The 1,098-nt window shown below is 60.3% G+C and overlaps 1 protein-coding gene across 1 annotated transcript in view; it reads right to left on the bottom strand.

Annotated features, from left to right (window-relative positions):
• Positions 1-503: 503 nt before the first annotated feature.
• Positions 504-1,098, bottom strand: part of NGA_0076300 (thermostable carboxypeptidase) — a gene marked incomplete at both ends in the record, with an annotated part of 2,509 nt that continues 1,914 nt past the window's right edge. Inside the window, one exon of the mRNA XM_005855241.1 lies at positions 504-1,087. Within this exon, the coding sequence (XP_005855303.1) occupies positions 504-1,087 (584 nt within the window). The remainder of the gene's footprint in view (positions 1,088-1,098) is intronic.

Below are 1,098 nucleotides of genomic sequence, written 5' to 3'. Positions count from 1 at the left end.
AGGGAGGGAGGGAGGGAAGGAACAGGCACTCATAAAAAGCATGACAAGGCGGACCCGAGACAAAGCAAGAAACAAAGTGTGACCAGGCTTCTCACCCCCGCTCTCCCACGCCACCCGACTTCCCCCATTTCCCCCCAATCCATGCCCACTTTCCCCCCATACCTCGTGCACGGTCCCACTGATTCCCTCCAGCCACTTCTCCTGGCTGTACCGTGTGGTGATCCGCACGTCCGTCGGGTGGCTGCCGCCGGTGAAGGGATGCACCGAAGTGTCGATCCGTCCTAAGGTGTAGTCAAAGCCCAACGCCTCGCTGACTTCCCGCGACAGCTGGGCTTGAATGTTCACGTCCCACTGGGGCCCACCCTGGAAGGCAGGGGGCCGGTCCTTGTCCTGCGTCTGGTACCTCGAAGAGGCCTGTTCCATGCCATGGGGGCAGCCAAAGAAAGAAGGAGGCAATCCATTACATTTTTGTACCCGCCGAGAAGTCCGGGGTCACCTTCTTTCTAGGCGGTGGGAGGGCGGTGACCACGACACGCTGCGGGCGCATGCATCCCCCCGCAGCCCCAGTGCCCCCAGGAATCCCCCAGGAAAATTTCGTCCCGCTCAGGTATGTTCCCCACCCCTCCCAGAATTTTCCTGACGACCCTTACCATGATCTGCTGCAAAAGCGGCACCAATTCGGTCTTGAGTGCCCCGAAGATCTCCGTCAGACGTCGGACGGTCATGCCCGGCTCGAACAAATCCAAATTTGCATCGTACGTGTCCCAGCCAGGCCGGGTCGCCGTTGCCACCTCCTTTTTCAACGCGACGATGTCCTGTAGCACGGGCAGGAAGCCGTGGTGGAAGTCGTCCTTCTCCCTCGCCGTTACCCAGGCCGCATAGCCTCGTCCCTCCAAGGCCGCTTCGCGCGCGGTCATCTCCTTGCTTTTCTTCTTCTGCAGCTCCCACTCCTTGTGGGCAAGGCGGACGTTGGCCCGGGCTTCGGGAGAAGGCAGAAGTTCTAGAACATTCGGTGAGGCCAGAACGGGCAGCAAGACGTCCAGGGAGGGATTGGTCTTCTTTTCGTGTAAGACGCCGGCCAAGGCAGCTTTGTGGAAA

Source organism: Nannochloropsis gaditana (genome assembly GCF_000240725.1).
Source record: "Nannochloropsis gaditana CCMP526 unplaced genomic scaffold scaffold252, whole genome shotgun sequence".
Taxonomy (NCBI): Eukaryota; class Eustigmatophyceae; order Eustigmatales; family Monodopsidaceae; genus Microchloropsis; species Microchloropsis gaditana.
The sequence above is the reverse complement of the archived record's forward strand: the minus strand, read 5'-3'. Positions and strand labels throughout refer to the sequence as shown.